At 54.3% G+C, this 26,071-nt stretch overlaps 6 protein-coding genes across 6 annotated transcripts; 3 read left to right on the top strand and 3 right to left on the bottom strand.

The window, feature by feature from the left end:
• Window positions 1–227: 227 nt before the first annotated feature.
• MONBRDRAFT_39141 (uncharacterized protein) lies at window positions 228–8,454 on the top strand (the record flags this gene model as incomplete). The annotated part of the gene is made up of 13 exons (XM_001750385.1): window positions 228–270; window positions 501–588; window positions 687–729; window positions 840–1,073; window positions 1,180–1,435; window positions 1,567–1,701; window positions 1,784–1,866; window positions 1,964–2,089; window positions 2,218–2,333; window positions 2,429–2,550; window positions 2,632–3,483; window positions 3,733–5,873; window positions 6,995–8,454. The coding sequence occupies 13 exons, from the start codon at window positions 228–230 to the stop codon at window positions 8,327–8,329; spliced, it is 5,574 nt and encodes a 1,857-aa protein (XP_001750437.1). The 3' UTR covers window positions 8,330–8,454.
• Window positions 8,455–8,947: 493 nt separating this feature from the next.
• Window positions 8,948–9,874, top strand: MONBRDRAFT_12510 (uncharacterized protein; the record flags this gene model as incomplete). Its single annotated transcript, XM_001750384.1, has 1 exon — window positions 8,948–9,874. The coding sequence occupies one exon, from the start codon at window positions 8,948–8,950 to the stop codon at window positions 9,872–9,874; it is 927 nt and encodes a 308-aa protein (XP_001750436.1).
• Window positions 9,875–10,177: 303 nt separating this feature from the next.
• Window positions 10,178–15,105, bottom strand: MONBRDRAFT_39140 (uncharacterized protein; the record flags this gene model as incomplete). The annotated part of the gene is made up of 6 exons (XM_001750352.1): window positions 10,178–10,498; window positions 10,595–10,939; window positions 11,616–11,775; window positions 11,960–12,503; window positions 12,912–13,060; window positions 14,561–15,105. 6 exons carry the CDS (start codon window positions 15,103–15,105, stop codon window positions 10,415–10,417), a joined length of 1,827 nt encoding a protein of 608 aa, XP_001750404.1. The 3' UTR covers window positions 10,178–10,414.
• Window positions 15,106–16,427: 1,322 nt separating this feature from the next.
• Window positions 16,428–18,786, top strand: MONBRDRAFT_39139 (uncharacterized protein; the record flags this gene model as incomplete). Its single annotated transcript, XM_001750383.1, has 2 exons — window positions 16,428–16,468; window positions 16,605–18,786. Exon 2 carries the CDS (start codon window positions 16,717–16,719, stop codon window positions 18,784–18,786), a length of 2,070 nt encoding a protein of 689 aa, XP_001750435.1. The 5' UTR covers window positions 16,428–16,468; window positions 16,605–16,716.
• Window positions 18,787–19,132: 346 nt separating this feature from the next.
• Window positions 19,133–22,090, bottom strand: MONBRDRAFT_29914 (uncharacterized protein; the record flags this gene model as incomplete). The annotated part of the gene is made up of 8 exons (XM_001750351.1): window positions 19,133–19,306; window positions 19,460–19,655; window positions 19,746–19,808; window positions 20,197–20,304; window positions 20,401–20,693; window positions 20,780–20,868; window positions 21,001–21,244; window positions 21,371–22,090. 8 exons carry the CDS (start codon window positions 22,088–22,090, stop codon window positions 19,133–19,135), a joined length of 1,887 nt encoding a protein of 628 aa, XP_001750403.1.
• Window positions 22,091–22,696: 606 nt separating this feature from the next.
• Window positions 22,697–25,427, bottom strand: MONBRDRAFT_29913 (uncharacterized protein; the record flags this gene model as incomplete). The annotated part of the gene is made up of 9 exons (XM_001750350.1): window positions 22,697–23,140; window positions 23,236–23,330; window positions 23,437–23,566; window positions 23,695–23,815; window positions 23,944–24,254; window positions 24,309–24,448; window positions 24,529–24,895; window positions 25,002–25,192; window positions 25,364–25,427. The coding sequence occupies 9 exons, from the start codon at window positions 25,425–25,427 to the stop codon at window positions 22,697–22,699; spliced, it is 1,863 nt and encodes a 620-aa protein (XP_001750402.1).
• Window positions 25,428–26,071: the final 644 nt, after the last annotated feature.

The following is a 26,071-nucleotide window of genomic DNA, read 5'->3' as shown; positions in this document are numbered from 1 at the left end:
GTGTGTGTGTGTGTGTGTGTGTGTGTGTGTGTTGCTTCTTTCGCGTCCGCTCGCTCACACACAGCAGGCAGCACCTCGATTTGGTGACGGGGCGCGGACGACGACAACATCGACGAGGAGGCGGCGGTGGAGGTATGACGCGTCAAGTGGGGGGGGGGGGGCGCTGGGCAGAGCCGTCGTTGCGATTGCAACGACTGTCTCGGAGCCTGGGGCTGATCCTGGCCGCCATGCTGATTGTGGCCGTGTCTAGTCCCGCCCATGCCGATCCAGGTCTGTTGACATCCCGGTGTCTTGGTGGAATGATCTGCAGGCAACCATGCCTCGCATTCGCTTCAAGTGCTCTTACTCGACGCGTCTTGCCTGCAGCCCACTTTGAGCTCGTGGACGGAACCAAGGTCAACACGCCTGCGTCAGCGACATTCGCGGATATGCCACGTATGGCAGCCCGATCTTGCATACACTGCGTCTGGCTTGATCTGCTCTTCCCGCCCTCATCCCAGCACATCAAACGCGCATATTTGTGGCGATAGCTCTTTCCACCGACCTCTCGGTGCCTGCCGTCAACCAAGACAGTTATTGGCTCGCCTGGTATGCCAGGGTTTTGCTTGAACCTTGTTTGATCTTGTCGTCAAGGTCATGGGCTCACTCAAAAATTGCACCCTGGCGAATCCCGCCCTTCCTCTTAGGTCGGTTGTTTCCTCTTTTGGCGGCACTTTCAGCGCCACCATGGTACGAAATTTTGCCGCATCTCCCACTCGTGTGTGCTCCATCGGCAGACAATAGCCAGATCTTGCCAAACCCCGGGGCTTTTGACTCAATGTTTGGCGGTGGGAACCCAGCTCGCAGTGGACGACGTGCCAGTGCCTGAAAGCGTCTATACCACCTCCTCCCTCTACAAAAACCTCCTGAGCGCCGTTGTACTCCCAGCTCAGGCCGGTGAAACGGCTGGTCCAACCATCTCCGTCCTTTATCGGGGAAATGGTCAGCTGAGCACCAATGCATACGAACCCCTCGATGATTCCACCGGTTTTCGCTACACGGGCATGGCATTGGCCCAGTTCTGCCAAACAAAGGTACAGCAACCCGCCAAGCCTACACTTCAACCCCGTTCTTTCGATCATGACTGCCTGGCGCTCAGCGTTGGCACCCCTCACTTTGGCTCAACCTCTTTCATCCCAGCTCCTCGCCAACGCCAGTCAAGACGCCTTCACCCTGGCTGGCGATAACAACTGGCACACAGCCCTCACGGCCAACGTGCAGACCACTGCTACCGACGCCACCGTCCTGGTTTGGTACGCTATGGCCTACACTCTGAGCTCGTCCCAGTCCGTTTTCTCCCGCCTGCTGGTCGACGGTTCCAACCATGTCGGATCAGCGGCTGCAAGTGGCATGTCTACCGCGGCCACCAATGCCGCTGCAGCGCTCGTCACTCTGAGTGAGCCGGGGATGCACGCCCTGACTCTCGAGGCGCAGTCTTCTCAAACCATTGGTTCGTGCCTGCGTCGTGTACCAGCCAAGATGTACTCCGTGATGCAACTTGATTGTCATTCATGTCCCACCCCGTAGATGTTTTGAGCAACGATGATACACATGCCAGTCTGTTTGCCCTTGAGCTACCGCCCAGTGCTCAAGTCTTGGCATCGCGGGAGATTGCTCAGGATGGGTTGACTCTCAACGGCTTTGACGCCTGGACCATGCTCGGTCAGTCTGGGCTAGTCGGCTCACCATCGCAACTTGTTTGATGCTCTCTCCCTGATCATGGTCCGTACGCTCCACCGCGCAGATACTCCGATGGCATTTGATCTCGTGGAGCAAACAACCGTTCTTGTCTTCTGGCAAATGGCCGTGGAAAGCGGCCAGCTACTGGTACGAGCTGCATCTGTGCTTGGCCTGTGCCCTGCGCTGCCGCATGAAACAAACACTGAATCAAACATCAAAACTTTCCTCTGGCGCGCTCATGCAGACGGCACATGCCGTGGTCGACGGTGAAAGCCTTGGGCGAACGCGCTGCATCAACGGAAACGCTCGCTACTTGACCTGCCGTGGCATGACCACCGTCACGCTTGAGGCCGGGTCTCACTCTCTACAGGTATGGTGATTGACATTTGTCAAAGGTTCTTTGAGTCAAAGTATTCTTCGTCAAAGTGCGTCACAGCGCTGTGACAGGCAAATAATCTGATGGTACCCACGTGGCACCGGGACACTTGATACTCGCAGATCCGATACCGTACCCCAGGCGCGTCTACTTTTGACAGCCCCTTTGAAGCCCGTACACTGTATGCCATTGCCCTTCCAGACTGCCCTCCGCCTCAGGGGCCACCGCCCAACGTCACGTGCGTCATGGCATCCTGCTGCCCTGGAAAGTCTGACCGCTTGGTGCCACCAATCTGTGCTCAGCTCCCATTGCCCCATGTGATACTCCTTGCAGATGTCCTACAGAGTCCCTATCCATTAACACACAAATGAATGCCAGTTACGGCGTGCTGAATCTCACCGCAGACTACGAGGTGTCCACGGACAACGCGACGGTCACCTTCCATCCCGCCCTGGGTCAGCTATTGCCACATTCGCGTGCGTCCAGTCTCATTGAATAACAACTCATGCCCAATTGTCCTGTGGCGTATATTGCAGAGGCCCTCCCGCTGGGCCAAAACACAGTCAACCTCTCGGTGACCGACGACGACAACCGCACGGCCAGCTGTACATTCAACGTATCCGTGGTCGATGATCAGCCGCCCTTTGTCTTTTGTCCCGACGACATAACCATCCCGACGCTACAAGGCATGAATTACAGCCTTGTGCCCTCCTTTAACACCTCAGCATCGGACAATTCAGGCGCCATTCCAGCCATCACGCACGATGGCGCCGCTGGTGATCAAGTTCAACTTGGGTCGCCCAAGATTATCATGTCCACGGCCACGGATGCTGCTGGCAATGCTGCCAGCTGTACCTTTTTCGTTACAGCACAGGATATTGAGCCTCCCGTCATTTCTTGCCGCAATAAGGTGGCAAACGTCAGCCTAGGCGAGGATAGTGTTATCCTGGGCAACACCACGTATGCCACGGCTTCCGACAACAGCGGCGTTGTGCAGCTGAACTGCTTTGTGGCAGAAGATTATGCCTTTCGCGTTGGGAATCATCTGGTGAGCAGCAAACTCGGCCTCTCATCTGTTTTCTCATGGTGTGGGCCTCATCCGCTGCTCACCCCACCATATCTGTCCGACGCTTGCTGTTTCATTCGTCAGGTCACATGCATGGCAGAGGACGGTGCAGGGCTAACTGCATCATGTCACTCGATTATTTCTATCCGAGACTACGAGGCTCCCACGTGCCCGACATCGCGTCGCACCTTGATTGTAGCCAACACCTCCTATGCCCTGATGTACAGCGATCTGGGCATTTCAGACAATGCTGACGCTGCGTTGGACATTGACTGCTCTGTGCCCGAGGAGACTTTTATCCCCTTTGGCCCTGAAGAGGTGTGTATGTGGTTGTGTCTGTCTCGCTGGTTTACTTGCCATGCTCTGCCTTGATGCTCATCTCCTCGCCTTTTGCGTGCAATTTGTGATGCACAAAAAATGACAGTTTTCCTGCCAAGCAACAGATGCCAGTGGAAATGCAGGTTGGCTCTTTGGACCGTCGTCAGCATCGTTTGTTGCTCTTGCAAATACGGGCAGTGCTCGTTCAAGCCTTGGGCCAACTTCTCATTTCCATCTGCCCTGTGCTTCGTAGTTGCTTGTGTGGTCGATCTCCTGATTTTGCCCGCAGACCCCGTCGCCGTCGACCACAGCCCGCCTGTGCTGCAGTGTCCTTCAGCCTTGCCCGATCAGGAACTCCCTGCCTACGCCACCAGTATGCCTGCAAACTACAGCCTACCGACCGCGTCTGATAACATCTACGTGTCAGCTATTGCTTGCACTCCTGCTCCCGGGGAAGAGCTACCCCACGGCGCAAACAGCATCGAGTGCACCGCATGGGATGTGGCGAACCTGACCGATCGGTGTGAATTTCAGGTGTATGTGCGTGACATGGTCCCTCCCACCATCTCATGTCCCGCAGACATCTCCATCAATGGGGCCCCGGGCGAGTATGCCGTGCGCGTTGCGTATGATCCGCCTGTCGCATCGGACAACATGGACTTGCCTGATGTCGATGCTGTGGGATGCTTGCCCGTGTCTAATTCCAGCTTCTTGATTGGTGGCACGCGTGTGGAATGTGAGGCGCGTGATGTTGACAACAACACGGCCACTTGCAGCTTTGATGTGGTGCTCCTGGACCGAAATGCGCCCATCATTGCTTGTCCCAGTGATGTGTCAGCTTGGGCGGAGGGCCCCGACTACCGTGGGGCCTTTATGACGTATGCTCCAGCGGTGGCCGCCGATGATCAAGAAACAGGCCTGCCGACGGTTACTTATTCACAAAGCAGCGGAACCTACTTTGCTCTGGGTGCCACAAGGGTCACGGCAACAGCACGTGACGCCTCCAACAACCAAGGCAACTGCAGCTTTGTAGTGACTGTGCTGGATAACCAGCCCCCGACTCTAACGTGCTTTGATCCAGCTTATCAACCAACTGCACCGTCTCTGCCCTACGCGTTTGCAGACTTGCCCGACATACTTGCGGAAGTATCTGACAATTCCAACGCAACCCTGGTGGCGCAATGCAGCGTGCAGGAAGGCCAACGTCTGGGTGCCGGCACCACACAGGTCCTTTGCTGGGCCACTGATGCGACGGGGAATCGGGGCTCTTGCACCACCACGGTGCATGTGCTGGACGAGGAGGCCCCCAACATCACGTGCAGCAACTTTACCCAGTTGGCCTACAGTGCGAGCAATGCCTCAGCGCCCATGACCACGCTGTATTATCCAGCCCCACGCGCTTCGGACAATGTGCGAGTGGTGTCCGTGGCCTGTGACGTAGTCTTAGGAACCCCGGTCGGTCTGGGGACCACCAACGTGAATTGTGTAGCGCGAGATGCGGCAGGCAACATGGCCCAATGTTCTGTGACTGTCACCGTGGAACTGGGTGACGCCGACTGCGAGGGGGCATGGTCAGAGTGGAGTGCGTGTGAAGGGTGTCCAGCAGGCTCCTCGTTTTCGTCCTTTATCGTTGCAGTTCCGGCGTCAGGGGCTGGCGTGCCTTGTCCAACAAACGTCCGCCAGCGGCCCTGCAATACAAGCTGTAGCGCTTTGACGATGGGCTACGAGTTTGTGGCCATGGAAGCGTACGAGGCAAACGCAACAGAAGCAACCGCAGCTGCAGCTACGGCCGTTGTAAAAGGCCTTTTGGGGCGACTCGACGATGTGGGTACCTACGAGGTCACGGTGACGACGTTTGTCTCCCCCTGGGGCACGTTGTCGGTGGCCGTGGCTGTGGACGTGCGCACTGCGGCCCTGGCGACCATGCGTGGCTTTTTGGTGGACAACACGGCCCTGCTGGAAGCGCTGCTGCTAGATCGGCCGGCAATTGCTGCCGTGGTCCCGTCGACAGCCACCCTGGTAGAATATGGGGAAGGAACGACGCCAGTGACCACGTCGACGACAGTTGCCTCGGGAGGTTTGGCGGGCTCGACCTCAACGACAGGCAACCCGACTGCGGTTGCCAGCAGTGGCGGCGATGGTCTTGCCCGAGGTGGTGCCATTGCACTGGGTGTAACCATGGCACTCGTCATCTTGCTTGGCGCACCAATCATCTACTGGCTCAATGGTCGTTGGATTGCGCGCCCATCTGCCGGCGCGGACCAAGGCCCTGTCAACGATTCCAGCTCTGAAATGATGGCCAGCGTGGAAACAAGAGTTGATGTTACCCCAGCGCCACTGCTGCCCTCGGTGCAGCTTCGCTCTGACTCAAACAATGCTGGAATGTACCGTATCGTAACTGAGGATTGTTAGGCGTGGCTTCATTAGGCAGTGAGGCAAGAGAAATTGAAGTTTGTGAATTTTTTTTTTTTTTTTTTTTTTGTGTGTGTTCGTTTCTTTTTTCTTTTTTTCTTATTGTTTTTTTGTTTTTTTGTTTTTTTGGGTGAGTGTGTGCTATATTAGATTTTGGGCCTGAGCTGCGACATGTGCGCGAGCTCGGTGGTGAGTGCGATTGGCCACTTTTGCATTACTTCAGGCATGAATGGTTTAACATGTGTGAGTCTTCTCGTAAGAAGTCGAGGTGTCATCATTCTGATACGAGTTCGTATCGAAGACAGTACGTCATGATTTACGTGCAAATTGATGTGCGATTTGATCACCTGGCTTGCTCTGCAAAGCCACATTCACCGGGTTTGCGGAAAAGGGGGGCCATTTGATCCTCCAAACTGGCTGCGATCCTGCATGGTGTGCGTTGCAAACGAACGCAGCCATCAATTGCGAAGAACAGTCAAAAGAATTTCATGTTAAATGGCATAATCGAAGTAAAGCAACGGTGTGCTGCAACGGCAGGACAGGGGTTCTGTAAGTCCGTGGTCAAACTGTCAGTCCGAGCTTTGCTTAGCTCAGCAGTCCGCGAGTAATTGGAGAAGATGACAACGTGGGATCCTGTGCGCACGCACCGAGGAAAAGCCTCATGAGAACTTCTTCTTGTGAGAAGTATCGGTAAAGTGTTCACTGAGCAACAGCTTGGGTGCCTTGATCCTTACCTGCTCTCGCGAGTAACAAGCACTTCCTTGAATGCAGAGCAGGTTCCACCTCGGGGTTAAATCAAAACACCTCGCGCCACGGGTGTCATTTTCGGTTTCCACTGGGCTGCAACACTCGGCTGACTGACAAACATGGCTCCACTGAGATTCTTGCAAGAGGCTTGTGCCAAGTGCAGGAGCGTACCCAAAGAAGGTTTAAAGCATTGTGCAGGTTGCCATTTGACACCGTACTGCAGTCGCGAATGTCAAGTCTCGGACTGGGCCAAGCACAAAAGAAGTTGCAGCCCCTGCGCCATTTGCAAAAGGCGCTGCAATAACTCTGCGTCGACCTACGAGTGCCCGGCAGACATTCCGATTGTTTGTTCCGAGGGGTGTGAAGCCATCCTGTCGGCCAGCTTGGTTGACAAGAATATCAGCCCGGGAAAGGTGTTCAAGGATGCCGTTTACTGGTGGTTTGATTATCGTCCAAATTGCCGAACCCTTTATCAGGCTCTTTGCGTGTTTGAAGCACGTCTAGCGTCTGCAACCTCTTTGCAAAAGCGCGTGTTGGTGAGCTGGCTGAACGACCTGGCCGCAGTAGCTCAATTGACGCTGAATGCTGATGCCTTGACGAGTGCCGTGGGACCCGACGCTGGCCATGCACCAGTGACCAACCCAACTCCACTCAAGATCATTGCCTGTATGGCCAGCCACATCACCGACAAATATCGACTGCAAGCTTTGGACCGGTGCTTGGCCTCAATCCAGCGTCAAACAGTCTCGCCTCAACACGTTATCATCAGCTGGTCTTGCGGAACGGAGATGCGAGCTTCCTGCGAGCTTGTGCTGGCCAAATTTGCCTTCACAACGCTCTACAATCAAGGAAAAAGGAGCCAATTTGAGCATTACGCGCGCATCAACAAGTACCTGCAGACAGAGATTCCTTTTGCGGCCGGCGAGGATGTCCGTTTGCTCTTCAGCGACGATGATGATCTCTGGGATTCTCTTCGTGTGGAGCAGGTGTTGAACGCCGTCCAGGATGATCTTGACTACGCAGTGCACATCCTGCCGGCTGTTTCGCCGAACGATTCGCCAAATGTGCAAGCCAATCTTGAAGATTACGGCAATATTCCATTGGCCCTCATGAATCGTGTCGTCAGCCCAATGAGTGGCTTTCGCCCCTCGCCAGTAGTCGAGGGATCAAGCTTTGAGTTTTGGCAAGCTGCCATCAAGTTGGAAGTTTTCGCACAATTTTTTGAGCTAGCAACTGACAAAGTCCTGTCTGATCAGTATTGTGACTTAGGCTTTGGCGCCTTTCTGTCTGCGCAGGGCCCACGCCGGACGCTTGATCAGGATTTAGCTTGGTGCTACCTCTATCGTGGTACTTCAAGCCATGTCTTGACTTTTGATCCGGCCAAGGCCCACAAACGACATGTACAAAAGGCCATCTTGGTATCATTTTGCGATCCTCGCCGACTGCCCATTGTGCTTCACCAGCTCTACGGCAGCCAAGAACAAGAAACACTGGATGAGACCATGTCACCATTTCAAAATGATCCCCAGACAGTGGAGGCGGCGAACTTCCTGAAAACCTTCACGCTGGACGAATTTTTGAACTTTATCTGCCAAGCGGCGCAACACTACCAGTTAGGTGAAGAATTTGAAGCCCTCATCCGCAGCCACAGGGGCGAACTGGAGACGCGAGAGCGCCTCTTTGCACCATGAGGTGCTTTGAGACTTGTCTCAGTCTTTACGCGGCTTGGCCCGTCGGGATGAGGCTGCAGAGGGAACAGACTGGTCTTCTCAGCAGGGACGGCTCAAGGAACAAACAATTGATCCCTCATGCCTACACAATCGTCTCGTTGCAGGCGTCAACCTAACACACACACACACACACACACACACACACACACACACACACAAAGAACGACGAGATGCCGCCGTTCGTTCAACCCCAGAATAACCCAGCCGCAGTCCTTCGCACTTGGCACAACATTCTCCTACTGTCCTTTCTCACTCACAACAGGAGACACAAGAACTTCTGGCTCAACAATCAATCGACCGGGAGGGTGTTGCGGCTGCCGCGGAAGCCCTTTAGGCGTGGTCTCATCTCCTCCCTCTCTCTCTCTTGGATTACACACAAACCAGTCTTATCCTATTGAGGATTGTGCATGCATGCACGCTTTGTGAGCAACACTGGCAATCTGGGCCTGGCCTGCGAGATCGCCACGCGGGTGAGTTGAGCGTCACTAACAGAGTGGCAAAGTGGGCGGATTTGCGGGCAGGGTGGCATTTGGCGCTTCTAAAAGGCCGTCAAGTTGGAGCGATTGCGTGGTTGGTGTGATGGCTCACGGGACCAAGGTGTCGGCGGCGGAGGCCGCCGTCGACGAGCCCCAGCAAGAATGCTGGTCCGGGATCCCTTCACCGCCGCCGCCGTGCTTGATGGTGCCCTGTTGCTGGCGATCATGCGAGACCTCACAGTGTTGCCGACAAGTGGGCAAATGTGGGCCTCAGCGCATGCTGATGAAGCGCGGCGTTTTGACCCTCGTGGCGTCGCTGCTGTCCCTGATTGGTCTGATCTTCCTTTGCTTGGCGTGCGGTGCAATCTCCAACGACAAAGGTACCCTTGAACACTTGCATTGGGGTCGCGCAGATGCACACCTTGGTCCCCTGGAGATCGAGACGTACATGGGTCTCAACTCCCTTCTCATCAAGTCCAACGTGAATAACCTCAGTGGTGTCTATGATTACGACTCCATCAACTGTCTCTACGGGCAAACCACGTGCGAAAAATGCAAGGATCAAGCCAAAGCCTCAGTCACCACAATCATCATGGCGACCGTGACACAGGTCCCTCAGCTGTTGACGGATATCCAGCGTTCGACCGTGGGCGGCGATCTCAACTGCCAAAAGTTCATGGGCATGGCCACCGGCATTTTTGGCTTTGTTGTAACCATGATTGCCATCCAGACCTTTAATCTAGAATGCTTTGAGGAGATCCCGAGCGCCATCCTGGTCAACGTGAATGACGAGACAGTGGTTATTGAAATGGACTCGGCTTATGGACCCGGCTTTATCCTGCTTCTCGTGGCCACTGTCTTAAAGATTGCAGACGTGATTGTCCACGCGCTTCTCCCAACCCCCCAGCACAAAACGGCGCCACCCTACAGTGAATGGCCCACTGGCCAACTCAAACCTCCAAAGAAAGATCAAGTGGAATCAATTACCATGGAGCCCAAGAGCATGAGCATATCCGTTTGTGCAGTGTGAGAATCGTCTGAGATACTTGCTTGCCTGTGTTCCTCGCCTGGCCTGAGTAGAAGAAGCAGCGCGAGTGTTTTACGCAATTGATGTGATCAATACAATCTCGGGGTTTTTTTTATCTCGAATTTGAGAGGGTCGCTCATGCGAAGCCGTTTAGGCCTGACGACAAGGCGTTGGAGGGTATTCTCAATCAAACGTGACGGGACTTCATGCTGTAAGGCAAAGAAGAAGAAGTAAAATTTGAGTTTGATTCGAGCTGAGAGACTCTCGTTTGTTTTCTATACCCAGGCTGAACATGGTGGTGGAAATGCAGAATCCATTGCCGGTATCGGAACGGGTGCGATTGGAGAACAAGAAAGAGACAGACGAGCGAATCCTTGTTGGTGGAAGCAGATCGCAGATCATGCATGACTGATGCTCAATGCGCAAGATGACTCCAAATGCGATTGCTTTATCGGAACGTCAGTTTGAGTCAAGGAACAACCAAAGGGTTGGGAACCTTTGGGCTGCCTTAAAAAGAAGAACCCGGTCAGTTCAACAGGTTCACTATAATTCAGTCACGTCAAGGTTAACGCCCGCCACGGATGGTTGGTGTGACAAGGTTGCTCTGCGTGCGGGCGAAGCCAAGTCCTAGACATCAAGTTCAAGCAAAGTGATATCTGGGTACCGCAAGCCCCAGCCGTATGGTGGATGCAAAGTGCGAAAACACCGTTGTCTGATACTTACGTAGGTGTTAGAATCGAACACATCAGCTGGCTCCGCATACAAGCTGTCCTCCGTCTCAGAAGAATTATTGTAGATGTTGGTACTCGTAGAGGCGGTTGCATCGGAGCTTACCAATTCCACCTCCAAGGTTTCATACAGCTGGCCCGCGCCCATGACCTCTGCATACCTTTCACCCCAGGCAGTATCTGGTTGATTTGGCATCTCATACAAAGAATACGTGTCTTCCATCTCGCGAGCAATCTGAGCCCCTGTTGGGCGTAGCTGGGGATCAAACTGCCAGCAACGTCTGAGCAACTTGAACACCATGATGGGCATGTTTGAAAGCTGAGCCGGCCGTTCAGCGCGCTCGAAAAGATGATAAAGCATGTCAGCTGCCTGATCAACAAGGGGAGTTTGTCCAAAAGCAAATATTTCCCACGCAGTCATGCCAAAAGACCAGACTAGCATGATACAAGCAGCAGCATAATGTAAATCATGCGTGAGCGTTCACACCTGCTGTGAAAAAAAGTGCCGCCCACCGCTTACTGTCTGATCGTGCGTCAAAGTCGCGCTTGGCGATGGTCTCCGGAGCCATCCAAAAAATGGCAGGAGTGGTTTGACTGTTCAAAGTGTCCCATCCTGCTTCAGCTGAAACCAGCGCCTCATAGCAGATCTTACAGTTCATAGTACTTCCAATAAGAACCTACATGTTTCATCAACCCAAGAGTGACTTACCAACAAGTTGTGATGGCTCATCTTGCATATCCCACAAGAGAAAGAAAAAAAAAAAAAAAGAGCGACCCATAACACGGCAACTACATACGTTGCGGGCAGAGAGAGCCGGGCAAAGAGCGTGCCTTTCGTGCAGGTGCGCCAGCCCTGTGGATATCTGATGACAAAAACTGGAAAGTAGCGCGGGCTGCGGCTCGTTGCGCGTGCGTTGCACGCTTTGAAGCCAGTCACGTAAAAGTCCCAGATCTTCTTGTTCAAATAGCACGAGCTGGGGGTCAGCATGCAAACAGTGCCCGGTCAGGCTTGTTACGTGAGGATGCCAAGCGAGTTCTTTGAAAAAGCGCATCTCAGCCATCAAGGCTCGACGGTGATGAGCATCCTTGGGCTCTATCACCTCCGCCAACACTAGCTTGGGTCTGGTTTGGTATCGTGTCTGTACTTGGGCCTCGTGCTTGGTGCCCAATCTTCCTCTGCCACACGCCCGACCAAGCGTAACTAAGTGTCTATTCACGCCCCATCGGTCGCTGTCACAGACGTCGAAGGTCGAGTAAAGACTTGACGTGGGCTGCATCAAGCTTTTACTATGCTGCCATCGGGTTCGCACAAGCAGCATAGCCAGCAAAAGAATGATGACAACTGCTGCCGCCGAGATACCTGCCACCACTGAGACTGAAGAGTTTATAGCTGATGTGCTTCCCTGTGCAGCCAACAGAGCTGTTGGAACGACAGTGGCGCTGGTCGGGGAGGCATGAGAGGTTGAGGAGACATGGGAAATGGTGGAGACATGAGAGGTTGGGGAGGTTGAGAAAATTGAAGAGGTTGAAGAGGTTGAGGAAGTTGAAGAGGTTGAAGAGGTTGAAGATGTTGAAGATGTTGAGGAAGTTGAAGATGTTGAGGAAGTTGAGGAAGTTGAAGATGTTGAAGATGTTGAGGAAGTTGAGGAAGTTGAGGAAGTTGAGGAGGATGAAGATGTTGAAGATGTTGAGGAAGTTGAGGAAGTTGAGGAAGTTGAGGAGGATGAAGAGGATGAAGAGGATGAAGAGGTCGATGAAGTCGATGAAGTAGAAGAGGTAGAAGAGGTAGAAGAGGTAGAAGAGGTAGAAGAGGTAGAAGAGGTAGAAGAGGTAGAAGAGGTAGAAGAGGTAGAAGAAGTGGAGCTGCCAAACTGACATAAGATTCTCCGGTGGTTTGTCCGTGGCTGAAAGGTACCTGGGGGGCATGCCTGACAATATCCTGCATGACTACCGCCACAATGAGACTGATATTCATCTACTGAACAGTTTTGACCTTCGATCGCACAGGCTTTGCATTCGGCTTGTCCTGCTTGGTCCTGAAAGGTACCCTGCTTTGTCAAGAATGGTATGTGAGCTCCTGCGATTCTAGAACTGAACACTCGAGCGGCATTGCGATGAAACAGTACATTGAAACTTGCCTTTGGACAGTGTATACAGGTCTCAGCACGTGCAACGGATGCCTGGTACTTTCCAACTTGGCATGCTGTTTTGAATAAAATAAGAAGAAGAAGAACACCACTTGATAATTATTCGCGCCGCTTGGTAGTGCAACGGAAGTTGACTGCTGTTGACAGGATGCAGAAAGACTTTACCTTGACAAGTGGCACTTGAAACATTCTCATCATCAGGAATAAAGTACATGCCGGGCTCGCAATTAACGGATGCACAGGTCCCCGCGCACCCAAAGACGCATTCAGGACAGGGTGCACAGTTGATATCGCAGCCTGAATCGTAGGCACACCTGTAGGAAAAGCAAAATCAAGTCAAGACAAAAAAAACCAATGCTCGGCCAGCCGCTGCTAGACACTCACGCATCACAGCCGCAGGAACCTAAGGTCAAGAAAGCAAATCGAAGGTCATAAGGTCAAAAGGGACTCAATATGTTCCAGAAACGGCGGAAACGAAAGGGGTACTCGACCTCACCTATACCTAGCCATCCATCCTACACGGTGGTTACAAGTGTGACAAGAATAGGATATTGAAAAATAAGCGCACAGGTTTCGCACATATAAAAATCGCGGTTCAAAAAAACGCTTTTCTCTTCAAACCAGCAGGCGCGCTTACACAGGCACAGCTCTCGTCACAAGTTTGTACATCACATTCTTCATTGCAATCCTCCTACACACGTCACAATGAATTCCGCATCTGTTCAGGAATACGGAACAAGTACACTCTGCCCCTTGCTCTTGATATGGTACACGCAAAAAAGTGTATTGGTGAGGACATACATTGCAGGTGGGAGTGCTTGCACAGTTGTCATTGCATTTGAACGGGTCACATTGCTCGCATGCGAAGCCATCCTTGGAGCACAAAGTTCGTTCCGGCCTGTCTCGTCGACGCCTGGAGGAAGACTTTGCTGAAGTGGGCGCGTACAGGTAAGTCAGCAGTGCATTTTCACCACCGTCAAAACTGCAGGTGGCCAAAGTCTCTAGCTGCCGGCGCCGTTCAACTTGGGAAAGATACCCAAATGGGCCGGTTTGAGAGCTGAGGAGCGAGGCGATGGAATATGAGTCCTCGCTCAAGACCAGCGCCTGAAACCGTGTGCAGTAGAAAGAGGCAGCAACAGATTGCGGTAGGAGTGGTTCATGAGCCAAGCGCAGCCAGGGAAGGATTGCATCTGTGAATTTGGCGCGATCCAGCACATCAACCATCTCTGAGCATAAGGTCGCTTGCTGGTCTTCGCAAATTCGCAGGATGACATCTTGCCAGGTTCGGCCCTGTCGATCAAGTGAATACGTCACATGGGCCGAGGTCGTTCCGGGGCGGGTCCACGCCACGTGAATCATGGATTTGGGCAGGTAGAGGACGTCACCGGCGTGCATCGTCAAATTGCGACAGCTAAACTGTGCTACGTTCTCTACCTTGAAATTCGAGCAACCTTGCAAAGTGAATTGTCTCGGGTGAGCGTGTGCACACTCTGTAACTATGCCAATAGCTAGTTACTCAAAAAGAAAAAAAAAGGGAAAAGGAAAAAAAAAAATGACGAAGACAAATGGAGCACCGTTTGGGTTGGCGTGTTGCAGTTCATATAGCTGAGCCAGGTCTGCAGGCGAAGGATCTGGCCACGTTGTTTTCAGGCGTGGGGGTTGGCATATGCTCCATTCTTTTTCTCCTGCTGTCTGCACAACAATGACATCATACCTATGGCAGCGTGGTGAGCAGGACAGGTGTGAGCACACAGGCGCATCTTTTTCTAAAAGCAAATTTGAGGCGCATCAGCACGGTATGCTTGCGATGGGACCTGTCGGTGTGAAACGGCAGAGCCTGCGCCCCGCCCGAAGAAATGTAGGCATGGGCTGTGACACGGTTGGTCTGAAAAGCGGCTTGTAGAGCCAGCTCAAGCTTGGACAAAGGCGCTGTGGTTGCTTCTCGACGCAAGACCAATGACTCCCCGCTGTCGTGGAAGCGGGCTGCCTCTTCTGACCAAGTTGCTGCGGGCGGGGCCGGACGGTCAGCCCCGGTCGGAGTCTTGTAGTTGACTGCTTGGGGGATAGTCCGAAGCTGTGCGTATGTTTCCAACAGAAAGGCATCAACATTGCGCAGTCCTTTCAGCCAAGGGTCGGCAGCGGCAAGTTGACTCCAGCTTGATGCTGCAGCTGGCACATGTAGGAGGTCACGGCGATAGTAGGAGTCCACGAAGTTTTGAGGGGTGACGGGCGCCAGGAGATTTGAGAGGAGAAACCAAGTCTCTTCATTTACTGCCATATCTTGAGGCGATGCCGCCAGCGCGCCCCAGGCCCACGCAGCGGACGACGCGATCAAAAGATTCACAGTCAAGAGCAGCATGATGCTCTGTTTTTTGTTTTTTGCTGGTCAGAGGCGCCGACGACACCCAACCCCCACCACAAACCACCTGTTTGAAACGCCCGAACCGCCTCACAATCGGTATCCAGCCCAAGACGTTGATGCAAAATGACCATCACCCAACTACGACAAGCAGGCAGCCATGTGGACGAACGACGGACGGACGGCGGACTCGCTTTTACGACACGAACGTGTGTCCAAAAGTGTAATCACTTGAGACAAACCCCAACCAACATTCCTGTCGATACAGGTTTGAATGGGAATTTGAGTCACCCGAGCGTGCCCAGCGGTGTGTGCCCTGCTCTTGCTGTGTTGCTGGTGGTCGGTCGCCTGATCACCTCTCTGTCTTGACTCATTCCTCCGACCTTTCCAACCGGCTCTGTGTGCGGTTTGTGTGTCCCTCCTCGGGTGTGATGTGATGACGCCACCTATCGCACTCAATGAACCCCCACTGACACTTTTGCCACCCCTGCCTACCGATTGTACCTTAACACTTGGTCTCACTCAATGGTTGATGTCTCTGTGTGTCCCTCTGTCGTCTCTGTCGTGTCTGTCTCTCCGTCTCTCCGCTCCGCTGTCTCGCTGTCTCGCTCTCTCGCTCTCTCGCTGTCTGTCCGTCTCTCCCATCTCGCTGTCTCTCTGCCTCCCCCTACCTCTCTGCGTTTTATAGCTCTCTCTCTCCCTAAAGCTCTCTCTCTCTCTCTCTCTCAAACTCTTCTTGTTCCAAACACTGTAAACCTGACGGATGTTAAACGTACTATAAACCACACTCTATGTAGTATTAAATGAAGATCTGACGATAGTTCATGTAGCAAACATTGAGGTTATTGTAGTTTTCAAAGGGCGTGCGTTGTGTTTCTGCTTGACAACCTGTGAACCGAAAAGACGTTCTCCCTCTGCGGTCTGATCATCGTTTTGGCATATCTCTGGCTTCTAGCTCATTATTATCTTCTTCTGTGAATACCCTGCGTTTCTCACTTAAAATTGTTTTTTTTCTTCATCGGTCATGCTCTATCCCTTATTCGTTTGCCGAATGCATCTATATCTCTGCCATTGGTTCGAGTCCAGTGTCTCTCTCTTTAATTTTTTTTCTGCTTGATCAGCACCCTCGTGCCGAGTTGTCGCTCGACCCCCGGTGCATGCACATCTCGGCTTCTCCGCCTTGCCCCATCTCGCCGCTTTTTCCCCGAGACAACCCCTCTTCCACACACATACACCCACACACACCCACACACACTCACATATACGCCGCGTGCAGCCACTTGCCTTCTATTCAGCGGGTTGGAAGGAAATAAGCCGAACCTTGGAATCCGCCGCCCCCCACACACACATGACAATGACGACGGTCAGAAACGAGCGCCTCCTGGTTTGATTTTGGCAGCGATGCGTGAGGTCCTTGTGTTCCCTCGCGCTAGGGTGCATTGTGCTTTGAACCTCTGACTGATTCTTGCTCGACCTTGCTGTCCGCTGCCATTTTGCAGCTGTGCCCTGATTAGCTCGATAAGTTTTTTAACACACACCAGACGACCAACGACACCTGCCGCCCGCCGCCCGCCGGCTGTGCGTTGCAGGGGCTGGGCCGACACCGACGTGATGGCCGCGAGCGGACATCGGAGCGTGGCATCGGTCGAGGCCGTCGACCGCTTTTGTCGGCGTAACATGCCCGACGCCATGCGTCGCCGGCAATTACCGCCCGAGCTTGGCGTCGTTCGGCTCGACCACGCCCCCAAGCTCTTTCCACGCTGGCTTCTTCTTGATGACCAGGCTCTTCGGGTGGTCCAACAGCAACCCAAGAGTTTGGACTTGCTCTGCACCCTGGACAGTGTGGCTGATGTCGAAATCGTCGCCGGCGAACCCTTGCCAGACTTTGTTCGGAGCCAGTTTGATGTGGCTGCCTGCCTGCAGGTCCGCCTGCACCTGTGCCCCTCGACTACCCCGACCCAGCCACCTGCCCCGATGACCCATGCCGTCGACAGTAGCCGCAGCTACCAAGCTCTGCTCTACAGCTCCAACCCGGAACCGGGAGCAAGGCGCCCCGCGCCTTCCGTTTCAGTTTCGTCGGCCAGCAGCAGTCCAGACCTGCGCCGACACATTTCCACGCGAAGCCTCAATAGCTCACCCCTCACTATCCTCAATGGGCATGTCCACCGTTCAGCAAGTGGTGGGGCCACGTCACCACACCTGCAGCGCGTTCGACCCGCCCCCATCGTCACCTCGGCCGCGCGAGCTGTTGCTGCCAGCCGGTCCACCATGAGTGCTGGCGCCAACTTTACCGTGCCAACCTCCAGCGCGTCTCAGCCTTCCTCCCCGCGCTGGTCACGGCGCAGTGACCAAACTTCCAACAGTCCCACCCACGCCTTTTTTGCAGAACAACAGAAAGACCTGACCCAGTTCTCCCGTCGCCTCTCCGCTGACCTGAACAACGCCCCCCACTCGTCCACCGCCCGCCTCTTTCGCTCTCGCAAGTCCATGTCGCCCAGCGCAAGCACTGGCTCCCTCCGCGCCCTTGACCGTGACTCCGCAACAAATCCAAGTGCCTTTCATCATCGTACGGATGCTGCCCGGCCCGGACGGGGCAGTGCGTCGGGTAGCCACATGGCCCACGCCTTCTTGGCTCCAGGAGACGAACGTGCGCTACAGCCCGTGGACTACGTCGATCTCTTCTTGCCGCATCACTCGGCCCCACGCTTTGTCGCCCTGCTTCGAAAAATGTGCTTTTGGCGCTGGATTCAGCAGAGCGCCCCCGCCACCTCGTCGTCTCCCACTGTGCCTTCCCAAGTGGGGGCGACTCTGGCCGAAGGAGACCCCGCAACTGACTTTGCCCGGCTCTGGCAGCCGCTCATGAGCGGTTCCAAATCTTTTGAACAACGCGTTGCCTGCTACAGTGCCCTTGTCGAGGCCTGCCAATCCCGCGAGAACCTGCGCATCATATTCTGGACGCATAACGACTGTGCGGCTCGCTTGTTGGCGCAACTGGATCGCCTGCTGCACATGCCCCATCTTTCGCGCGAGGACGCGGCTACTATGGAAGGTGCAGATAAGGTGGCCGACGCGCTGGAAGAGGCCGCAGCCATCCTCCATCTGGTTGTCATTTGCGTACGGGGCAGTCAGAGCCTTCTTGGCAAGGCCCGTGCTCTCGTGTCAGCCCCCGTCGCCGATTGTCTGGATGTGGTTCTCCACACCTTGTTGCAGCCTGTACCCTACGTGGTCATGTTGCCCCGCCACCAAGAGGTACAGGACCAGGCAACAGACTTGTTGCAAGGGGTCATTGAGCTTTTGGCCAGCCTGGCAGACTTGGAATTGGACACTTTGGAACCTGCCAATGGCAATCTTGTCAACTTTGGCCGCGAATACCTGCGACGGCTACTTCGGCGCCATCGAGCACAGCTCTGGCCCATGATCAACCTTGCGCGCAAATCTTTACTCAAATGTTGCAAGCGCTCTGAGGGCCTTCACCCCACTTCACGCCGCTTCCTTCGCGCACATCTCCGCCTGGGATTCCTGCAAATTGCCCTCCCTGAAGTGGGCCCGGAACGCTCTCCCGATGATCGCGCCAACCTGCAAGAACTTCGGCACAGGCTTCAAGCGCTCGAGCTTCCAGATGATATGCGCGCCAGTGGTGTGCTTGTGAACCGGTGTCATGAGGTTATTCAACTCTTGTAAGCTGCCATTGCGTGGGTATCGGTTGGTAGCGATTTATTAATCTTTCCCGCGAGGTGCACGGTTAGGACTACTTAGTCATGTTCGTAGATGAGGATTGGTGCTCATGTTATGCTAGCCACTTTTTGTACATGACAATATACCCATACAAGACAAAGCCGGGCTTTTTGAGGCTTTTGTATTTGGCACGATATGCCCTAATCTACCAAAAGCTAATTCTTATCTATATTGACTCTTGAAATTGCGAGGCAAGCACACCAGTTCACATACTCTTGATTAAGAACATAACACGCCACAATACGAGTCCGGCGGCGGGGATGCGTGAAAGACAGAGCGCACAGGGCGGCTGTCATGCCGCTGAAGTCTTCAGCTTTTTGACAGCTTGGGCGAAAACACGCTTGATTTCACCCATGGTGGTATGAAGCAAGTTTACTTCATCCTGTCGTCGTTGCAGCTCCCGTTGATGGGCAGCTTTTTGTAGGTGCAACTCCTCGCGCGCCAGCTCCACTTGCTTGGCCAAGACCTGTTCAGAGGCGAGTACGAGAGACCAACAAGTATGAGATCCAACAGGTGTCATTCGAGGTGTTGTTGGTACTTTTCAGATGGGTGGGGCAATAGACTTGTCGGATGGCACAGAAGAAGACACGGATATAAATAAACGAAATAGCCATCAAACCTCGGCATCGCTGTTCCCGACATCGGTGGGGGCAGCCCGCAGACGCAGCTGTTTAAGCTGAAGTTGGGCATCAAGCAGCGCCTGTTGCACGGCTTCAAGATCCCGCTTGTACACGTCATGCAATTCTCGAAAGCGATCGCGCTCAATCTCAGCCACACGAGCCTGTGCCTCCGCATCCTGCACCAATTGGAAATGACTAATGAGATGCCCGAGAGACAATGACGAAGCAACCGCTGAAACACTCATCTTCAAACCGTATTGTCTGACTGGAACACGGAATACATACTGGAGTAGTGCTTCCACGACTTGAGGTGGGCCGTAGTGCTTGATCTGCTGAGCGGATGCCGCGCTGCAAACACAGGCAACAAAGAATATCAACGACATGAGGCCGGGATTCTTGCAGGCAAACATCAGTGCGGCCGTGGTGGCAATGGTCTGATGCGGTCAACACACGCGAGACGTCGTTCGGCGGGAGTCCGGACGGGATTGGGGGAGCGAAGTGAGAAAAGGGTCTCGAGCAGAAGTGCTCGGCCTTTGCCGTTGCGCAACTTGTGACTTGAGTGACTCGAGCTCCTGAGCTTGTTTTTGGCACACCGCCGTCATGTCTCGCAGCGCTTGCAGCGTTTGACTAATCGGCGGACATACGGTCCAAGACCAGCGCTTTCTAGTGAGGCGCTGCTCCGACGCAAAAAAGGGTCAACAAAAGTCAAGCAAACGCAAACACATGAGCAACAGACCTGTCGCCCTGCACGTGTTGAACGCGCGGCTTGCTGTGCTCCTGTTCCAGCGTGCGCAAACGAGTCGCTTGTTCTTCCTTCTCTTGTTCAAGAGCGACAATCTGTTCCCTTTGAGACCATGCGAAGCAACATGACCAAGCCGCAGTTGTGAGGACAAGGAAATTTGCAGACAGAAACGCCGGAGAGAAAGCAGTGGGGACGTACTGTAACTCGAGCTGTTTGGCACTGTGGTCTGCGTCGGCAGCACGCAGGGATTTGAGTTCCTCACTAACGGTTTTGTATCGGGTGCGCAAATTGCTGTGTTTGATCTTGAGGCGATCGTGGTCCTCCTGCAGCGAGGCGGCTTGCGACTGCGCGGCATCCAGTTCCTGTTTGCGCTTTGCTTCCAACTCTCGCAAGGCCTCTCGTTGCCGAGCATCGTTGGCCCCGGCACGCATGGTCGATCGTTGTGACGCCATGCTGGTCCGGCCACTCCGGTCTCCCTGGTACTCCGTTAGCTGTGTGCACGGCAAAGCAGGATCATGTGAGTGGCATGCAGCAAGCACAACGCACTCTGGTGATGCCGCTCTCGCTTGAAGTGTACAACCTTGGCCTTGAGCAAGGCAATTTGTTCGGCACGGCCTTTCCAATTGCTCTCGCCGTTCAAAATGACTGTCAATGGCACACTATCGCCTGGGTGGTCCTCGTCAAAAGAGGTGGGCCGGTGAACAAGGCGAACTATGGAATGTGTCGACCAGTGCTGGCCAACAGGAGCGGACTGGCGTGACCAGGTTTTTAATAACAAAGATGAAGATGGAAACGAACCGAGTTCTTTCTCCAGGGCGTTGAGAGCGGTTTGAAGGTGCTTTTTTAGAGTTTGAATCTCGGAGCGATATTCGCTGAGCTTTTCCGATTCCTTCTTGTCTGACTGCGAGCTGTCGGGGTGAGGGGAGCTGGGGGTGACACTGCTCACGTCCCCATCAGACTGGGCTTGAAACCGCTGGACTTTGCGCCGCTCCTTGGCCACCTCTCGTTCCAAACCCAGAATGGCATATTCCAGTTCGCCAATCTAAGCGCGGCCAGCGGGTGAGATTCCCAGGCGATGGTTGGGCAGAGGGAGGTGGTAGCCCTTGTGGGCCGAGAACCCACGCAACTGTTCCCTGGCTGGGGCTGTGGGCAGTACGAGGTAGATTACCTTCTTGGTGAGCTTGGTGGCTTTGGCTTTGTGGGCGTTGGCACTGGCTTGAAGTTCGCGGTTTTTCTTGCCAAGGGCCTGAATCTTGGATGCGGCCTCACGCATGTTATTGGGGAGGGCGTCCTCGACCTGATCGGCACTCGATTCCTGGAGTCGAGCCTCAAGTTCTTCCAGGCGCTCGTTTCGGTCATCCAATTGCTGGAGTAGCTGTAGATTCTCTTCCTGTAGACGACGAATCTGATCCATACCAGCCCACTGGAACCCGCCATCGGCGGGCGCCTGGGTTGCCAGCGTTGAAGGTCCAGTAACGCTAGGCGTGCTGGGTTTGGGTCCGACCGAGTTGCCTCTGGAGGCCAAGCGACGATCCTTGGCATGGCTCGCGGGCCGAGGTGTCTGTGGTTGTGGCACTGCTACAGTCGCTGCAGCCATGACCGCGTCTGCTGCGGCAGGGGGCATGGCCTTGGGCAAAGCATTGGGGTTTGTCACAGAGGCTTCAGCCGAAGCCAGGAGCCGAGCCAAAGCTGAGCCAGCTGGAGGCTGGCCTGCCGACTTGGGAGCGGATGATCGGTTGGCCGAGGGCGGCCGTTTGCTTTTGACCGAAGACGGCTGCGTTTTGCGCTGCCCGGCGGTGCGAAAGTCGAGCGGTTCCTCCTCATCGGACGAGTGGATGACGGCATCCCCACCATCATCCTCGGGCGGAGCATCTCCCGCGTGCTCCATCCTCGTTTATAAATGCAACCCTATCAGCAACACCGGCGCCCTAGTTGCAAACAAGCGCATCCAATACTCCCCAAGCCATCCGCATCCTGTCCGACCGCACAGAGAGAGCGACAGTGAGAGAGAGAGAGAGAGAGAGGAGAGAGAGAGAGAGAGAGAGAAAATTTTCAAAGAAAAAATGAAAAAAAAGAGAAAAACAAAAAAATAAAATTTGATCAGAAAGCACAGCAATAACCTTTTTATATAATACGCCAGCCATCATTACTACTCTCAATGCATCTACATTAACTCTTGATTTTGAAGCATCATCGTGATTCGCTATTGTGCCGCATAGCAACTGAGACATATGGAGGTGTCGGATGGCAAGGGTCGGGCGGGAAAGAATACGGGGTCGGGAAAGGAGGACAAGATTGGGGACAAAAGGGAGAACAAGCAGGGATTGATTGACATGTGACTCCTCGGCGTCGTCGATTGGAAAGTACCCTGTCGGCAATGCTCGGCATTGCATTTCGACGCGGAAAAAAAAAAAAAAAATCAAAACACAGCGACTTTAGACAGAGCAAGCGCCAAACATAACTCGACGGTCAAAAGCAATCGATGTGGTCATCTTCATTTGCCTGTTGTTCTCCGCGGCATGACCTCACCCTCTACCCAGATGTTAGGTTCGCTCGGGACAAAGGTCATGTGATGAGAGGCTGATGCGAGTAGCTCACTCGCCAAACGCATGTCCACAGGTGTGTACTGCAGCAGTCTGTACTCTGCCGGGGTTTCTAGCTCGAGCAGACCCAGGGCCGGCGTCGGGGCTGAGATCTGACTATCGCGTGCAACTTTCGCCGCAGTCATGACCAGATCGATGGTCGGCTCTGTTGGCAGTGGAATCCATGGATGCGGTCGCAAGGACGGAACCACCGCAGAGGCCTGGGTCAGGGCAGAAGCCTGCCGCACGGCCAGTTCCTCCTCGGCCGCCAGGTCAACCTCGGTCAGAGCCGCTCGCGCTCGGCCTGCATGATGAAAATATTCCAAGTATCGCGCTGCTCTCAATCGGATCACCACCTACATGCCCAGCCCATTTGACATCAGCACCACGATAACGCGTTGTAATACTCTAGCATGCAAAAGGTTCATCAACGGGCATGGGGATAACAAACCTTTCGAGCGGCTCGAACAAAGCGCTCATGGGCTTGCGCTTTGCGTAGCACCTCATTGGCCGGCTCTGGTGTAAAAGTGAGATGTGTCGGGACCGCTGCCGATTGAATTGACAAGTGAGGGCTCGCGACAGACAAAAAGAGGGTCCAACCATCCTTGTGTCACATCGACAAGCAATAGGCGCTGCCCTTGGCAAACCTCACCTATTTGCAGCTGATTTGCATCCTCGATACGCCGACAGGTGCGCATCGGCCGATCATCAACCACTGTGGTCAAGCGCGCGAGGGCTTCTCGGTTTGACTGCTCATCCAAGTCCTGCAAATATTCGTACTCCTGGATATGTTTTGGACATGTACATGTTTTACAGACCCCACATCGAGGTGAGTCGGCGCAGCGGGGTAGGATTGGGACGCATTAAAAATTGGAGAAGGTGGCCAGGAACAAGCCATGTTCACGCGCACCTCGAGGATTTGTCGACGTCCGGATAGGATGCGACGTCGCTCGTCGTTGGAAAGAGATTCGTGACCCACCCCAGGAGGCTGATTGTCACGTTCCTGCTTCTCCTTCAAAAAGTCGTTGATGCTATCAGTACAGTGCCACAAGGGTCGGATGAGATGAAGCACGAGATGAAGACAAGCAAGCGGTGAGAGGGTCATTGAAGCAGGGTGAGAGGGTCATTGAAGCAGGGCAAGAGCGCGTGGAGAGCGCACCGTTGGGCGCGTGTCGCGGGGTTGGTTTCAAGAACGCTGATGGCGTGTTGTGGGTGGCGATGCACCACGTGCTGATTGAGGATGCGAGCAACGCCTCGTGTCGTTGATAGTTGTACCAGCTGGGCCTGCGTGGCGGAGATGTCATCTTGCACTTGTTTTGCAGCCGTGATGCGCCCGCTGCGCTTGCGCCGACTGGCCCCGGTTCGAGCTGTGGCAGGCGGTGCGGTGGGCGGTGCAGATGGCAGGGCTGACGGTGCCTGTGGTGGAGCGTGGAAGCGACGAGAGCAAATTTGGTTGAGAAAAGACCAGCCCTAAAAGTCAACCAATATTTTTAATAGGAGCGTCGGAGCGCCTCGGGTCCTGACCTCGGCCGGTGTGGGTTCGGGTGCGAGGGCCTGTTCAACAAGCTTGGCTGAGCGAAGTCCGTGTTGGCAGTAGCCAGTCACGTTGCAGACGGCTGCTTCGGCATTGTCAGTAAGTAGCTTGATCTCGACCTTGCACGAGCCTGTGGAGTGGCGGGCGCGAATGTGAGTCTGGACGAGACCAAACCAGCAAAAAAGCCAGGCGAAGAGGGCTGAGGCGTACTGGTAATGTAGCGAGTGGGACGATATTTGACGGTGACGGCGCCTTGGCCATCGGCGGGAATGGTGTAGCTGGGAACGTCAAGGGTGAATTCTGGACCAGCCTCGATGAGACGAGCTTCAAAGTCCACGTCGAGGGGGATGTTCAGACCAAAGGTTAGCGTGCGCGCCTTTTCTTCCTCAAGCGCCGTGGTTCCAAAGTCGTGGTGCTTGGGGAGTGTCAGAGTGGGTTTGACGGGATAAGCATGCAGGGGAATGAGAACGTTGGAGGACCCTTCGACGTGAACGCGTATGCAGTCGTAGTAGTAGCGAAGCTCATCGGCTCGGAAGGTGATGGTGAGTTCCTCCGCGCTACCCGGAACAAGTTGGCCCTGTGACGAGAAGGGGGTGCACGCGCAGATCAGGATGGCTGGTCAACATGGACTTTTGGCGTTGAACGACAGGAGAGGAAGCGACACGAGTCAAGAGAGGCTGGACCTTGCGGCTGTAGGCAATGTTGAAAAACTCGGTCTGGGGTTCGACGATATGGGTGCGAATCTGTTTTTGACTGCGGTTGAGGAGGCTGAGTTTGGCCTTGACGGGCTGGCCAACGGTAAAGCCAGAGAGGTGGATGACAGCCGGGGTTGGCTGCACGGCTGACTCGGCGCCTTCCTTGGCAGAGTAGACGTCTGAACGGAGTGGTGTGTGGTGACGGGCGGTCAGCGGTTGTGTGCGTGAGGCAAGCCACGACCCGCCTCATCGGGGTGAACAGCGGAAGAAGCACAGGAGAAGGAGAAGAAGGAGGGAGGGAGAGGTTGCAGGCGCAAGAGCACGGTTCATGGAATGCGTGGAAGACTCACGTTGATCAATGAGACGGTGTTTGGTGGTGGCCGTGGCTGTTGGCGGGGCCACGGTCTTGGCCATGGTTTTGGGTTTGGACCAAAAGTTGGAGCGGAAAGCGCCAAGAAGAGACGCGATCAGGGAGATAGGGGCCTGGTTAAAGCCTTGCCTATTACTATTATGGACGGGGCAAACCTGACATGGCGGCACCCACGGTCCGACAGAGCCGATCTAAGCGACGCCGGAAAGCGGGGCGGGGTGGGGATTTGTGTGAGTAAGCGGTAAGCCAGCGCCGCAAAGAAGCGGGCCGAAGCGCCTTTGATCGCGGTCACGGCAGCAGCAAACCAGGCCCCTCTAATTTTTGTCGTTTCACTTCAAGTGCATCCTGAAGTACAGCCGAACAAGAGCGACCGAGGGCTGGCACCAGCGGGGCCTCTGCGCGCGCCTCTGCCGTTTGCGCGCGAGTGAATGTTAACGTCGCCAAGGACGTCTTGTCCCCAACACATGTTCTATCCATTACCGTCGGCTTTATGTCAGACAAAAATGTGTGTGAGAGAGAAGAGAGACGAGAGAGAGATTGGAAATAAAGAGCAAAGACACAAAGGAAAAGCACAACTACCACATGAGATAGAGACAAAAGACAATTGAATTGGTCTGAAGGAGATCAACAAGGGCCATGGATAACACAAGCAAAGCAAAACGGATAACTACCACATGTAGTAGTAACA

This window comes from Monosiga brevicollis, genomic scaffold, assembly GCF_000002865.3.
Source record: "Monosiga brevicollis MX1 MONBRscaffold_40 genomic scaffold, whole genome shotgun sequence".
Taxonomy (NCBI): Eukaryota; class Choanoflagellata; order Craspedida; family Salpingoecidae; genus Monosiga; species Monosiga brevicollis.
The sequence above is the reverse complement of the archived record's forward strand: the minus strand, read 5'-3'. Positions and strand labels throughout refer to the sequence as shown.